This window comes from Hydra viridissima, unplaced genomic scaffold, assembly GCF_058129835.1.
Source record: "Hydra viridissima isolate aposymbiotic clone 2 unplaced genomic scaffold, HvirCarnegie_v1 scaffold_20, whole genome shotgun sequence".
In the NCBI taxonomy this organism is placed as follows: Eukaryota; Metazoa; Cnidaria; class Hydrozoa; order Anthoathecata; family Hydridae; genus Hydra; species Hydra viridissima.
This window is the reverse complement of record NW_028324319.1, coordinates 880,001-893,439: the sequence shown is the minus strand read 5'-3', so window position 1 is coordinate 893,439 and position 13,439 is coordinate 880,001. Positions and strand designations below refer to the sequence as shown.

At 30.4% G+C, this 13,439-nt stretch overlaps 2 protein-coding genes across 2 annotated transcripts; one reads left to right on the top strand and one right to left on the bottom strand.

The window, feature by feature from the left end:
* Positions 1-1,324: 1,324 nt before the first annotated feature.
* LOC149876464 (uncharacterized) lies at positions 1,325-3,461 on the bottom strand. The gene is made up of 2 exons (XM_090075383.1): positions 2,848-3,461; positions 1,325-2,736 (listed from the first exon to the last, which is right to left on the bottom strand). The coding sequence occupies exons 1-2, from the start codon at positions 3,296-3,298 to the stop codon at positions 1,403-1,405; spliced, it is 1,785 nt and encodes a 594-aa protein (XP_089931509.1). The 5' UTR covers positions 3,299-3,461; the 3' UTR covers positions 1,325-1,402.
* A 5,512-nt stretch (positions 3,462-8,973) lies between these two features.
* On the top strand, positions 8,974-12,402 carry LOC149876463 (sialate O-acetylesterase-like). Its single transcript, XM_090075371.1, has 7 exons — positions 8,974-9,276; positions 9,493-9,674; positions 9,758-9,902; positions 10,704-10,863; positions 10,957-11,182; positions 11,326-11,691; positions 11,982-12,402. Exons 1-7 carry the CDS (start codon positions 9,075-9,077, stop codon positions 12,315-12,317), a joined length of 1,617 nt encoding a protein of 538 aa, XP_089931497.1. The 5' UTR covers positions 8,974-9,074; the 3' UTR covers positions 12,318-12,402.
* Positions 12,403-13,439: the final 1,037 nt, after the last annotated feature.

Genomic DNA, 13,439 nt, shown 5'->3' with positions numbered 1-13,439 from the left:
AAGGTGGTACACCCCCATTCTAAAAAATTTCCTTAAAATAATCAATACAAAATTAAAACTACAATACACAAGTTAAAACAAGTATGCTGATTTTTTTTTTTAAATAAGAAATCTCGATTGCTCAACTTTGCCTCACTTATTCCATACGAATTGCCAAAATATGGGTGTAATTTAAAACAAGATATCTCCAGTTCTATATATCTTTTAACTCTGAAATTTTCACACTATGTTCCTAAAAGGTACGAAGAGGTTATGAACCAAAATCATGCATTAAAGATGCATAAAACATTTTAAAAATAATTTTCTATATATTTAAAAAAATTGTTAACAAAAAAAGCAAGAAAAAAAGATTTTAAACATACTTATACATCATATTTATTTGTAGTTTTGGTTCATTACCTAAGTCAATTAATAACAAAAACACCCTGAAAATTTCAAGTCAGCATATGGTCCCAAACAGAAAATATTGCGTTTTAAAATTTAGGTATTTGGTAAACATGACATTTTGAGAAAAACACAAAAAACAAAATAAAAGTTCGTTATATTAGGAAAAGAAGCACGAGCCCAATTAAAAACCTCCACTATTATATTGTGGGTCCTTTTCGTATTAAATCATATGAAGACTACACGGGAAGAAACGGCAGGGTCACATTTTTTCGTTTTGAGATAATTCATTTTTAACCTTTTAAGCCTGTATATCTTTTAAATTTTTAGGAAAAATGTGTGGATTTTTAAAGTATATTGCAAAAATAACCATTTTTGTATGCAATTAAAGTTATACTTTCAATTTAAGTGCAATAATTTTCATTTTAGACATTCTTTTTTAAGTGAAGTTTTTTTTGGACTCTGCCGTTTTTTCCCCGGTATAACGTCTTTTTAAGTTTTTAGATCAAGTGAAAAGTTAATGTTTTAATTATTTTATATTAGCTTGTAAATAAAATCAGGCAGGAGCCTTTTTAATCAACCGACTTCACCACTGGAACCTAGTATCGACCTTAAAACAGTCTTGGGGCCAGTATGAATTAAAAATACCTTTTTGTTGTTGATGACAAAATGCAATTTTTCTTCTTAATTCTAAGGTTTAAAGCTTTGCCCATACAGATGTCACTTTTCTTTCACAAAACTATATGTACAAACAGGTATTTATTGCAGGGAGTCTTTCCTTATAATAAATGAGTTTTAAATTTTTATGGGTAAATGTAACTAAAAAACTAATATTTATGTCTATTCTCAATTTTTATCTTAATATCAATATTTCAATATCTTGTGATTATTAATTTTATAAATTGATTCAGTTTAAATGCAGAGAAAGAAAAAACATTAACTTTTAAAAATCTTTCAAGAAACATTAACAAAAAAAAGAAAAAGAAAGGTCAAACTACAAATGAAAAAAGGCGTCTATTTATTCATCATCTTCAGAGTCAATATTTTCATGAAATGCCTCGACAAGCTCTTGATTGTAAGGCAGAGAATCATAAAACTCTGTATTGGATGTGAACTTTTTTAACACTTGTAGGTCTCTGTACTTTGCCTCGGAGATACAAAGTTTTGCACTATATAGTATTGGGATCTCACCTTTTATAGCAATCTTCCTATTATTTTTTAAATTTGTTTTTAATAACCCATTCCACGAATCACGATGAAATATAATGCCAGTTGAGTCTCCTCTAAAACAAATTTCACAAAGAGGACGTGTTGGAATTGGACATTTGTTCTTATAAAATGGTCTTAAAAAATCAGTTATATTTTTTACCATATCTTGCATCAATTCTACAACTTGAAATGGAGTGGGTCTTTTACGAGCATTTCTGAATGTGTTAATCCAATCTAATGGAATACATGCAGGTGTTTTGCAATTAATTAACCCCATATCTTTATCACACTCCATATAAGAATGTCCGCGTTCTGGAAACATAACTTTAATGAAGTCAAACCTTTTTTTTTCATGAATAAGGAAATCCATAAAACGAATTAATGTATAGTTTTTGTTTTGGCCGGCACATGAATCACAAAACAGCTCTACAGATCGAATTTCTTTGTCTAAATGTTTCATAAAAAAATCATATAACATTGACGTTACCTCATCAGCCCCTTTTCTAGCAATAGTTTCATCATAACAATACAAAAAAACTTCATTACTTGAAAGCACGTGAATATTAAATGAATAAAATGCCAGTTTTCTTCTGTAGTAAAAGTCATTGGTTGATAGATTTGGTAAATTGAGATTTTTTTGGAAATCAAAAGCAATTGACTCAAATCTTTGTTCCCTTTGTGCTTTAAACCGTGCATTTCGTTTTCTAACATAAAATGTTTTGGCATCTTTGTGGTGTTGTTCTTTCTGTAATTCTATCTCATCTAATTGTTGTTTAAGCTTTTTGCACTCTGAATTAAGAGATAGTTCAAATTTTATTGATTCGATTTTAATTTTAAACTCATCACATTTAGAACAAGTGTCAGTTCTAGGGTACCCAAAAGAAATGTTAAAATTAGTGTTAAATATTTTGCGATAAGATTCATATGACAATTTTTCATTTCCATACTTGATTTTAAACAGGTTAAACATCTTGGTAATATTCAGTTCTTCAGGAAGATATAGTCGCCTAGTTTTATTTTGAGAATAGTGAGACTCTCGACCTCTGAAAGAAGAAATGTGATCACATATCTTATTTTTAAGTTCAGGAGTAAAATTATTATAATGATTTTTGTGTTTTCCTCTTTGATCGTGGGGTGAGTGACCTATATAATGAAAAAACGTAATTTTTATATAAGATTAATGTTATTGAAAACTTGCATTAAGAAAAAAGATTTTATAACTATTAATGTATTCAATAAAAAATTATAATTTGCCTGTGGTTAAAAGACTTCTTTTTATTGTCTCCAATCTTCCCTTCTTTATCCCAAAGATTGAAGTAAATGCAGAAAAGCAAACATGAACAAACGAATTCTCACTTGTTATTACCTCTTGATTTGTAATAAAAAGTTTATATTTGTAACTGCTATTATAACCTTTTGAATCGATATTTCGTGGTCTTCTTCTTGAAACATTATTTAAAGTTATTAAACTAGCAAGATACGAATCTTGAGCATCCTTGCTGGCTAGAGAGTTAAAATAACTTAATAAAGAAATTCTATCTTCTCTTTTAACAATTTCGAAGCATTTCAACCTTTTACAATTACATTCAGGTCCTGTTTTATGTGATGCTAGTCTTTGTTTTTTTTTACTTTCACGCAATCTTTCCTTACTTTTTCGTTTTTTGGATTTCTTTAGCATTTCTAATGGTTTTTCATTTGCCGCCATTTTTACTAAACTTACATCAACCAAGTCATCTGTTACTATTTTGAAAAACAAGGACTTAAAGCTATCAATATCAGTCTTGATAATTCAAAAAATAAGGAAGGTAAACTTGGTTGATGTCTTTTAGAAAGTTCCGAACATTATTCACATTCTTAAAAATTTGTTTTTCGGGGAGGTAATTTTTTGTATAATGAAGAAAAGAGATTTCATTCCGTCAAACTTTAAATATGCATCAAATTGTTTATTTGATTTGAATTCAAATACAAACTATGCTTTGGTGGTTAATAAAGCTAGAATGTGTAAAATGTCAAAATTTTCAAAATGTGACCCTGCCGTTTCTTCCCGTGGAGTCTTCATATGATTAGTAAGTAGTTTACATTTTTTGTTTTTAAAATGCGTTGCTATGGCGTTGCTACGGACTTCTCAATTTACTATGGCCAAAAAACACATAATTATACACACTTCCTTATTTATTTATTAAAAAAAAAATTAATAATATTGTTCTATGAAAAATTTTGAATTTAAAAAACCAATTTTCAAAAAATTGATTTTTTCTAAAAAATTTCAAAATTAATGGGGATGTACCACCTTAAGCAGTGGTAAAACAGCTTATTATGACCCTTTAATGGCCAATACATGCAACTAAAATTTCAGGTTGAATTCATCTTTCAAGATGGCAGCAGAATTGACGTGCCTCCAAGGTACACACACCTCCAAGGTACACCACTCTCACTTATCAGTAAAACGCATTAGTATTTAAGTTACTTTTAAGTATTATGTTTATCATAATTCCCGTCATACCCAGTAAATTTTTGTTGTTAATAGCAATTCCATGGAAAACCAAAGCAAATAATAATTTAAGTTAGTTAACGAAAAGGAAACCTGGGCATAGCTATTTCATCGCTGTATAATTGTATTACTTTCGACCAATGAAAAATGTAGGGGAGACCGGGGCTAGTTGGCTAAGGGGTAAGTTGACGCACTGCGTTTAATTTTGGAGTTTTCCACCAGAAATTTCCTAAACTCAAATGGAATCTTCCCACTTAACTTATTCATCTTTCAGTCTAGTATCAGGCCTATAAGACTATGCGCATAGAAGTTAAAGCGAGTTTTGTGTTTTTTTACAAGCTTTGTAACTTTTGTAACAATATTACTTTTTCAATTTTAAAAAGCAACAGCATTAGCTACAAGTTAACTTGAATAGATGTAGGTGTTGAATGGTTCACTTTAACCAGTCACGTTTTGTGTTTCTCAATATTTTGGGGAGGCCGTGGCTAGATGGCTGCAGTTTTAGTCTTTGAGTCCTTAAAAACACTTTTCACTAGGTCCAAAGTAAAAGAACTCTTAAAGAGGGAACAAAGTAGCCCAGGAAAATGCTTCTTTGATACTGGTTCATTGTGTATTTTTGTATACTTGTGTATTTTTGTATACTCTAAAGTCAAGCTTTACCGTTTGCTTTTAACATTCCGAAAAACTAATGTATGCAAACAACTAATGTATGCCAATATATGCCAACTCGACCAAAAATCCATATATTTAAGTGTAATTGTCTGTTCATTGAATTATGGAATGTCTTGCGGGATTATATAAAATAATTTTATAGATATACTATTAATAATATTAAATATGCCATCCTTTTATTCAACCATCAATTGCGTAAACAAGCGAGGAAAGAACGTTGGACTGATAAAGATAAACTTTCAGCTTTGAGGCTTATGTATTGCAGTCCATAACCATTTAAAATACTTAGAAGAGTTTTTTCATTACTTCTTTGAAGCACCATAATGTTTCTTAAAAATTCTTTTGGGAGCCTACAACCTGGATTTTCTAATAAGGTTTTGGCTTTACTAAAAATGAAAGTAGGCACCATGACAAAATTTGAACGGAACTGTAGCGTTGTTTTGATGAAATGTCCTTAAAGCAACATCTTGATTTTTACAAATAAAATTTATAAGGTCATTGAAATTAAATCTAATGGCAAACAAGTGAACTAAACTCTTTTTTTTTGATGGTTCGTGAGTTATCAACAAAATGGAAATAACTAATTGCTGGTTTTTATAGTAATGTGAGGCGGGGAGTTTTAGAACGTTTTTTTTTTATTTATTTAAGGGAATGGGGATGGGGTTTTGGTGTTTCGTATAGGTTAGGAGGTTTGGGTCAAAGGTGTATGGGGAAGCCTCTTGGTTCTTTGTAATGGTAGCACTCTGACTTATTCTTGTTAACACGCGTACTTTTCTTTACGCGCAAATTTTGTTTAAACTCTAATAATAACAATTCTTTTTCTTTAATATACCGCAATCGTTAATAAAAATCTCTCCACTTTAAATTATATAAAAACTATTTCTTCTAAACTCCTTTTTTAAAATCAAAAATTCCAGTCTACTTATTTTCCGTAGAACATAAAACTCTGTATTGACTCTTCTCTTCGTAATTCTTGAAGTTCTGTCTTGTAACCCCCCTCCTTTCGTATCTCTTAACTAACTCCTGATTGACCACTGACTGTCTTTCATTCACCCTTTTTTCTGTTTCGTATTTGCCTTTTTTTATCGGTTATGTTTTGGGCGTTGGCGTCTTTTCATTTTTTATTTGCTGCTGTGTAAAATAATAAATAATGGTTTTAGGTGGTTATATTGTTATAAACGGCATCTTGTTTTACTTAAAATTAGCTTCCTCACAGTAATAACTCCATGTGTTTAACCAATTTAGCTAGGATAGTACAAATATTTAGTAGTCAAGTTGTTACTGCTTTGAATATATATGCTTCTGTCAAACTATTGCCTGAAAATGGTTTGTTTACAGCCTTTTTTATTAAAGTTATGGATATTTTGCTTGACATACTGAATTCTCGTAAACCAAAAGTAGATAAACCAACACGTTCAAATTCTTTTAAGTTTGACACCAAATGAAAGTAATTTATTTAATATTGATTCTTTTTTACAAAACTTGCTTCACAAAATGGAAACTGTTTTTCTGATGCAAATGGAAATTTTATTAACTAAAAGGAATATTATAAAACAAATTATTGAAATAATAAAAAGTGATTGCAATTTTACATATCTTTGTATTGATCATGCCTAATTAGAAGCTTAGTTTATATGAGGATATCTTATTTTATAAGGTTTTTTAATCGAGATATAGCACCACGAAAGAAAACGTGTAAAAAAAAAAAAAGTTGGCTCGTATTATCTATGTTTAATTTTACTTTTGAGTTATTTTTCAAAAAAAAATCATGTTTTTTTAAAAAGGTTGTTTTTTTTTCTCAATATCATCAACTACTTATTTAGTATCTAAATAGGGAATATGTATTTAAACTAATAAAAATGAATAAAATGATATGTGATTTAAAAAATTTAAGCAAAAGTTGTGTTACAAATATATCTTTTTATATAATTACAAAAGTATATAAAAGTATGATTAATGCAAAAGTTTAAATATTTCATTAAGTTGCGATTTATTAAGATTATTTGGTCCCGCAAGACATCCCGTAATGCTTTGTACCTAAAATTACACTATTTTATCGGAAAATGGCAGGCATTGATCAAGAGGTCGAAGAAGATGTGTAAGATGAGAGGCGTAGGAGTATGTCATTGACTTTTTGGCTATTTCAAGAAGAGGGGAGCTAATATTTGGCGTGAAGCCAAATATGAGGACTTTGATGCGGCTTACAAGATGATTTATGTTCTTCAGATAAATGATTTTGAACCTTTTCAAAAATCAGGGAATTCCATTCAGACTTTATCACTAGGGGCTCGGCAACTTCATCAGAACCAAAGTTCATGTACTTAATGTTCAACTTATTTCCCATGTAGATCACATATCGTACAAATACCTGTCCACTAGCGGAGCATGCGTAATTAGTAGGAACTTGCCGGCGGACTGAGCCATCAATGCTTAGTGATGCTATAGCACTACGTTATTTTGTGAAGACATTTTCCGTTATTGGGTAAGTGATGAAGCCTAATTGATCGCAATTAAATATTGGACTAATTCCTGTATCTTTTATAATCATCTCAAGTAATTAAAACCATTTCTTGAATTTTCAGCCTTGTCTCTAGGATTGCTAAAGCGTTTCGTTTTTCTTAGTGCTACTATTAGATCGTGCCGCAGGATGCAATGTAATCAGTCACTGCTAAATCAACTCTCCACAAATGCTGTTTTATTATAAATTGTTTTTGTAAAATCCTGTATGAGGTCTTCTCTTACTATTACTTCTATTGCTATCACAATCTGCCAGTCACTTAACCAGTGTTTAACCAGTTGAGGTAATCAGCGAGAGTGAAGTAAAAATAAGTGAGATTTTGGTTTTTTAAATTGCCTTATTAGGATTATTAACAGTATAATATTGAGAAAACTGTCAATCATTGACAAAACTTAGCTCTTGCAAAAACATCGGGTGGTTAAAGTGAAGAAGGATTTACAATAGTACAAAGACTTATTTGCAGCCACTAAGGCAGTGTTAAGAAAGCAGTAACAGGACACTCATTGCAGAGTAAGATGATAGTTTGCTATGACCATATGATTAGACATCTGCATTAAGAACGTTTAGTTCCGTAGGATTACGACAATCGTAAACTTTTTTTTTACAAATATGTTAAATTAGAGTCAGTCAAGTCATAATTTTATGTATTTTTTTTTTTTTTCGTTATTTCCGATTCAATTTCCTAAGCATTTCAATTTATAAAAGCTGTTTTAAAGAAGCTTTGTCAATCTTTAATTAAGTGAGAGTTTGGTGTCCACACATGGAAATAAAAATGAAATTCTGTCACAAAATATAATTACATTTTTACATGCGTGAGTTGTTGACAAACTATGAGTTAATTTTAATTTTTAAAAACATATCTTGTGTTAAGTATTGCAAATTTGTCTGTTAACGACCTTTTGCCCCAGCCTTTTAGTAATCACGCAATCTTTCGGAATTTTTACCAAAAACGTTTCTCGTCTTACGAAAATATTCGAAATTTAAAATCTCGTAATTGCGACTGTTCGTAACTGGGAATTTTTTTCGCAATGCAAATGTTTACAAAATGCTTTAAGCAAAAATATTTTATTTTACAGATTTCTAACATGAATTTTTAATAATCATAATACAGCGAATAATGGTTCTCTTAACCAACCGTTTGGCTGTTTTTTTTTTTTTTAAGAAATCAAAACAACGTTTTCTTTAACAACCAAAATTGTTTCTTTATTTTATTTTATAACAAAATGAAACAAAAGCGTCCATTTTATTTTATGTTACACAAGATGCTTCGCGGGAATATAACAAAAAAAACCTTAAAAAGGTTTTTCTTTATCCAATTTGAGAGACTTTTCGACAGTTAATGTTAAATTATTTGATGATTAAAATTTTTTTAAAAAACTTTTTTAAAATTAGAATGGCTAAACGTTTAATGACACATAAAGGGCAACAATCAGCTTACAACTTTTTTGACAAAAAATTAATTTCTGCACGGGTTGAAATGTTTTTTAAAGCTAATAAATATCGCAAGACATGGCGGTAAAAATTATCAAGACTATTTTCTTATGAACAAATAGTTTATCAAAATAAATTTCGTTGGGATATAAAAACATCTTTAACATGATAAAGACTTTTTTTCTGTTGTATTTTTAGCGAAAGTGTGATTTTTTATGTTTAGGAAAACAGCTCACGATAGCAAATGACGTTTAAATGTTTTTCTTTATGCAAATCACGTAACTTGAGTCACTTCCGACAGTAAATACTGCGATATATTTGCTGTGCAACAAATAAAATTAGAATAAAGAAGCTGCAACGTCGATAAAAATGCTGACATTTTTTTTTGTATTGGTTTTACTTTGTGAAAGAAGCTACGGATTGTCAGTTTTTCGATTTGCAAACCATTATGCTGATCATATGGTGTTACAAAAAAGTCCCTATAATGCTGTTGTTTGGGGATTTGGAGAAGAAGGCAGAGATGTCATCATAGAAGTCAAAGGAACACGCTACATCACGGTTGTTCGAAAAAGTAGATCAGAAAATATTATATATATAATTTTTCTCACATGAAATAATGAAATATTCAAAAGATTTAAAATTCAGCAGTAGCTTGCTGATCCTCAATTGCATCTTTCCTTTTTAATTTAAGTTTTGTTTATGTTTATTATTTGCAAACTTGTAAAGTGTCATTTAGAATGTTATTACATATCTGCTGCTTGGCTTTGACTAACTACTTTTCGTTTAGACGCAAGTGGAGATAACGTTTGGAGTGTCGTATTAGACAAACAAGAACCTGGCGAGCCAGTTTCAATAGAGGGTACTTCGATTGTTGGCAATAGATTAGTGACCATTCAGATTAATGATGTTTTATTCGGAAATGTCTGGCTTTGTGGTGGACAGAGTAACATGCAGTTTGCAGTAAACCAGGTAATCCATCAAGAATCGAAGAATTCCCCTCTAAAGAGTTTATTAATTGTATCAGTTTAGTTATAATAAAAAAACTCTTTCAGGCATCCACATCTGAGGATGAGAAGAAAATTGCTTCAACCTACACAAACATTCGTTTTTTTACCTCGGCAAGATACTATTCAAGCGTTCCTATTAGAGAAATTTCAACAGCCAACATTGAACAACAATGGACCTTACCATCCGCAGGTAACGTCTCTTATTTCGAATAGCATGCTGTAACTTAAGTTACATCGCTATAGCGTATTATTTGGATATAAACATTCTTTGGCAATCTCCCTGAGAATAAGTTCTCTGTCTTAATGAAATTTTTTTGCTTTGGCTAAGTTGAAACTTTATTCCGGGTTAAAAAATCAAGGAATCTTTTTGTATAAATGCTATAATAACATCGATATTATAACATCATTCACAAGGCTTTATATATAATATAATTTCATATCTTTTGATAATTTATTTTTAAAATTTTCGCCCAAGAGGAAACTTTGAATCTCGAGTCAAATGTAGATATTAATAATAAAGCTAATCTCCAATTAAGGGCAATTAAGATTATTTTTCGCCTCCTGAAACCTTTTCTGAGTGAAGCATGCGAATTTCGTTAATTAATATGAATTTTAAAAGCTCTCTTTCTCGACCCCTTTTTCCCAAGAGGTTACTAAACTTAATTGCTGAAACAGAAGTCGAATGTAAAAATTATATTAAGTTATTCATTTAAAACACGTTTTTTTTTTAAAAAGATTTTTTCCCAGAAGTTTTCACTAAGTAGTTATGGAAAAAACTTTGTCACGTGCAAAAGGCTAATTTTTCTTACATTACTTTTATTTTTAAAATCAAAACTTCAAAAGTTTATTGTAAAATAGTCACAAAATTCTTCTTGAGCAACACGTTTGGAGTTCCTTTCATCAAGAGCTCCCACGTTTTGCGTAAGTGACAGGAATGGTGAGAAGGTGGCAAAGTCTTTTTTTAAGCACTTGTGTTTTACTGTAATAATAGCAACCGTTGGTCCATTTTCTGCTGTTTGCTGGATGTACGGACGAAAATTATACGATCTCTATAAAGTACCAATTGGATTAATATCGTCCAACTACGGTGGAAGCTGTGTTGAATCTTGGTCATCTCCTGAAACTCTCAGCGTTTGTAATGCGACCTCCAGGTATATTTTGAGCTTCATTATAATTTTCTGTAAAAATAAAAAGCGATATAAAAAGTAATTTTTAATTACTTTACTGATTTTATATAATTTTAGTTTCCCTGTGACATACAACAATAACAACGTGTTGTGGAACGCTATGATTTCACCATTTCTTAACACTACAATTTACGGAGCTATATGGTACCAAGGGGAACAAAACGCTTACAAGCCCAATGGATATAATTGCACGTTTCCCGCCATGATTAACGGTTGGAGAAAAGATTGGAGAAGCGGAACAGGTGGACAAACAGATGCAAAGTTTCCCTTTGGCTTTGTTCAGGTATATTTTTCACCAAATATCCACCAAATTTTTATTTGCAGGTAGCTTATATTCAAGCTTTAGCAATCTAAGCAAGTGAAAATATTAATGTAAAAAATAACGTAGTTATAGTAATTTTAATAAGGTGAATAGAAACGTTTTAGCTCGCTTCGCTGTCTGATGATAATATTCCTGGATTTCCTACAATTCGATGGCTTCAAACTGCAGGATATGGTTATGTGCCTAATAAGCAACAAGAGAATGTTTTTATGGCAGTTGCCATGGATCTGGCTGACGACAAATCTCCGTACGGTAGTATTCATCCACGAGACAAAGCAGATATGGCCGAGAGATTGGTGTTAAGCGCACGCGCAGTTATTTTCAACGAAAGTGTATACTGGACTGGACCGATCTTTGACAAAGCATTGGTTTGTATGTCAATGGAAGGACCGCAAAGCATCATAGTATATTACAAAGCGGAATCAGTTCCAGCTCAGGGCATTGAAATTGTCAACCTGGATGGGTTTGAGGTTTGTTTGTATTATTTTTGTTGTAATTATTTTTAAGAAGCATTTAAAAGCTGATTTATTAGATATATTTTCAACTAATTCTAACCATAAACATTAGAAAGGTTTTTATGACTTTTAAAAATTTTAAAAAAACTTTTATGTTTAAATCTTAAATTGATATCCATCTTTTTCTTAAAAACTTTGGGTCCAGAGAAGAATGTCGTTTGACCAAAGATGCTTTGTTATAAAATACTTTTAAAATATGTAAGAAGTAAGTTTCTTTTGAAAAAAGAAAAACATTTTTGTAATAGGTGCAACAGAGCAATGGTAGTTGGATAGAAGCTAAAGTTTCCTATGCAACCAACAACAAAGTTCTTCTTGTTGCAAACGGTGGTGCTGTTTATGGGCTTAGATACGCCTGGAAACAAAATCCTTGCCCCTTTAAGAGCTGCGCAGTTTACTCTGGGGGGTCAAATTTACCTAGTCCACCCTTCATAAGCTATGGTCCGTTTCAATACGTTTACAATTCAATGCATGACTGGTTTATCGATATAGAAAAGTTTAAAAAAAAAATAAGTTTTCACAAGAAAGATGTTCAACTTTGTCAGCTTCAGAAAAAGAAAAACTATAAAAAACTACTTTTGTAAGACCTTTTTTTCGGAAGCATTTTTTAGAGTAAGATTTTTATGTGATAACGCGTAATATATTTTTATTAAATATTTTTAAAGATAATTGTTAATAAATATTTTATAAACAAGGATACATTTACAAAACGTTTTCAAGAGGAATTGATCTGAAAACATTTTTATTATTTCAGCTCTATTCATTATTAGATTCTAGAGAAAAAAAAATGCCTTTGTCGACTTTATTCATATTAATCTTTGTGGCACCAACATCATCTTCTTTGTTGTAAATTTAGGATTATAAGAGTTGTTAATTTAGGATTATAAGAAGGTGATAAAGATAATTTAATTTTGCATTAGAGTGTAAAGATGCAGGTAACAGGCTACAGCAACAAAACAGATATCATTGGTGGTACGCTTTGTAGAAAACTTTGGTAATGCTTTTAATGTCCGTTTAGAATCTCTTTCGCTTCTAAAACAAATGATTCTGCAAATAAAATATGTTTCTTCTATGATTAATGCAGCTTGGGTACGACAAAACTAATTGATCATTGGTATGATAGTTGTTTCTTGATGGTAAGTTAAGACGGTTGAGTACACGCAATAATACAAAACGTGTTTCCCCCATCAACTTTTGTCAGCAGCTCTTTACATCGACAAATCGTTATGTTTAACAATTTAAGTTGTGAAATTTGGAAACCAGGATTTTTTGGTTGGTTTAAATTTGATAGAATCATTATTAAAAAAACTCCTATCGTAATTTGATTTTTTGAAATGATGATTATATGAACTATTATAGTCTAATACAATAACCTGTAAACCTAAAAGTTGATAAAGTTAAAAAAAAAATTTTACGAGCCAAAATATTTAAAAATTTATGTACCATGTCAGAATAATTTAGGAAAGCAGTTCTCTTTTAATAATGTTATTCAAGCGTTCTCGATTTTCGTTCTAGGTTCATTGTTGAACCTAAATAGATTTTTTATCAATTTTGAGAAAATGTTATAAAAAACTGTAAAAAAAAAAAAAGTGGTTAAAAAAAAAATCCAAAAAAATGTAAAAAGGTCTCTTTTGAGTCCTCTGAGCGAAAAGCTACCGTTTTTTTAGCAGGTTTTTTTATTATTTTTTTGTAGCATTAAAAAAAAT

Excerpts from the sequence above, each read along its gene's own strand:
- LOC149876464 (XM_090075383.1), bottom strand. The coding sequence starts at position 3,298 with ATGGCGGCAAATGAAAAACCATTAGAAATGCTAAAGAAATCCAAAAAA. Across the intron at positions 2,737-2,847 it reads AAGAAGTCTTTTAACCACAG|GTCACTCACCCCACGATCAA; the intron begins GCAAATTATAAT and ends TTCATTATATAG.
- LOC149876463 (XM_090075371.1), top strand. The coding sequence starts at position 9,075 with ATGCTGACATTTTTTTTTGTATTGGTTTTACTTTGTGAAAGAAGCTAC. Across the intron at positions 9,277-9,492 it reads CATCACGGTTGTTCGAAAAA|ACGCAAGTGGAGATAACGTT; the intron begins GTAGATCAGAAA and ends CTTTTCGTTTAG. Across the intron at positions 11,183-11,325 it reads TTCCCTTTGGCTTTGTTCAG|CTCGCTTCGCTGTCTGATGA; the intron begins GTATATTTTTCA and ends GAAACGTTTTAG.